Raw genomic sequence first — 1,471 nt, 5'->3', positions numbered from 1 at the left:
TTGTGCGTCCTATTGATGGTAAATCAAGCAAAGAGGAAGCCTTGAAGCAGCTAAGTATGAATGAAGCACTATTCAAGGAGAGAAGAGGTCAATGTTCACCATATGTTGCTAGATGGGTGTATTCACATGGTAATTCTGGAGTCCTTCATTTCTTTGCTTGCTTGTGCTTGAAATGATTGCTTGATTGCATGGTTTTGTTCCTTTGCTTGTAGGCATACCATTTAATGCTCTTGACAATGATGAGTTTTGTCAAATGTGTGAGGCCATAGGCAAATTTGGTCCTGGATATGAGCCTCCTACTCAATATGAGCTTAGGGAGAAGTTGTTGAGTGATGAATATGCAAGGACCAAGAGTTTGTTAGATGAACGTGAGAAGGAGAAGATAAAGCTTGGGTGCACCATCATGACAGATGCATGGACGGACATGAAGAGGAGGAGCATAATGAATTTGTGCATGCATTGCAGTGGGGGGACAAGTTTTCTCAAATCAAAGAAAACATCTGATGTGTCACATACAAGTGAAGTCATATTTCAGCTAGTGGACAGCGCAATTGAGGAGGTAGGGGCGGAGCATGTGATGCAAGTGGTGACGGACAATGCTTCCAATAACATGGGAGCCAAGAAAATGTTGCTTGAGAAGAGGCCGAAGATCTTTTGGAGCTCTTGTGCAACTCACACTATCAACTTAATGCTCCAAGGAATTGGCAGCCTCAAGAGATTCAAAACAATAATTGATCAAGCAAAGAACCTCACCATCTTCATCTATGCGCATCACAAGACTTTGGCATTGATGAGGGTTGCTACAAAAAGGAGAGATATCATAAGGCCGGGGGTGACTAGATTTGCTTCCGCTTTTCTCACATTGCAAAGTTTGTTGGAGAAGAAAGATGCTTTAAGGTATATGGTGGTTGAAAGAGCTTGGGAAGATATGAAAAATGTGAAAACAAAGAAAGGCAAGGATGCAACGGCAACGGTGATGGATGCAAACTTTTGGAAAGGTGTGCTCCTATGCATAAAGGTGTTTGAGCCATTGGTGAGAGTACTTCGTTTGGTTGATGGGGATATTAAGCCATCGATGGCTTGGTTGTATGGAGAGTTGGTGAATGCAAAGAGGGAGATGAAGGAGGCATTTAACAACTTGGAGAGGAACTACAAAGATACTATGGGCATTGTTGAAAAGAAGATGAATGGAAGGCTAGATTCTCCACTGCACATGGCCGCATATGTGTTGAACCCACACTATAGTTATGCAGATAGCTCCGTCTTTACCACTGCAAATGAAGGATTTCAGGAGTGTGCTGAACAATACTATGCAAATGATCATGATACTTGCATGCTGGTTGTCAATGACGAGTTTCTGAAATATGAAAACAAAGAAGGAACTTTTGGAAAGAAGCTTGCAAAAGCATGTGAAAATAAAAGCTACAGCCCCGGTATACTTGCTTGCTCCTGCCCACTAGTTGCTACTCTT

At 42.2% G+C, this 1,471-nt stretch overlaps 1 protein-coding gene across 1 annotated transcript; it reads left to right on the top strand.

Moving 5' to 3' along the window:
- Positions 1 to 6: 6 nt before the first annotated feature.
- LOC119343245 lies at positions 7 to 1,459 on the top strand (the record flags this gene model as incomplete). The annotated part of the gene is made up of 2 exons (XM_037614323.1): positions 7 to 129; positions 213 to 1,459. Coding segments are annotated over exons 1-2 (1,320 nt in total), but the record flags the coding sequence as incomplete, so codon positions are not given.
- Between the last annotated feature and the right edge of the window lie 12 nt (positions 1,460 to 1,471).

This window comes from Triticum dicoccoides, unplaced genomic scaffold (assembly GCF_002162155.2).
Source record: "Triticum dicoccoides isolate Atlit2015 ecotype Zavitan unplaced genomic scaffold, WEW_v2.0 scaffold120839, whole genome shotgun sequence".
Lineage (NCBI taxonomy): Eukaryota > Viridiplantae > Streptophyta > Magnoliopsida > Poales > Poaceae > Triticum > Triticum dicoccoides.
Note: the sequence above shows the minus strand (reverse complement) of the source record. Positions and strands in the feature narration are given on the sequence as shown.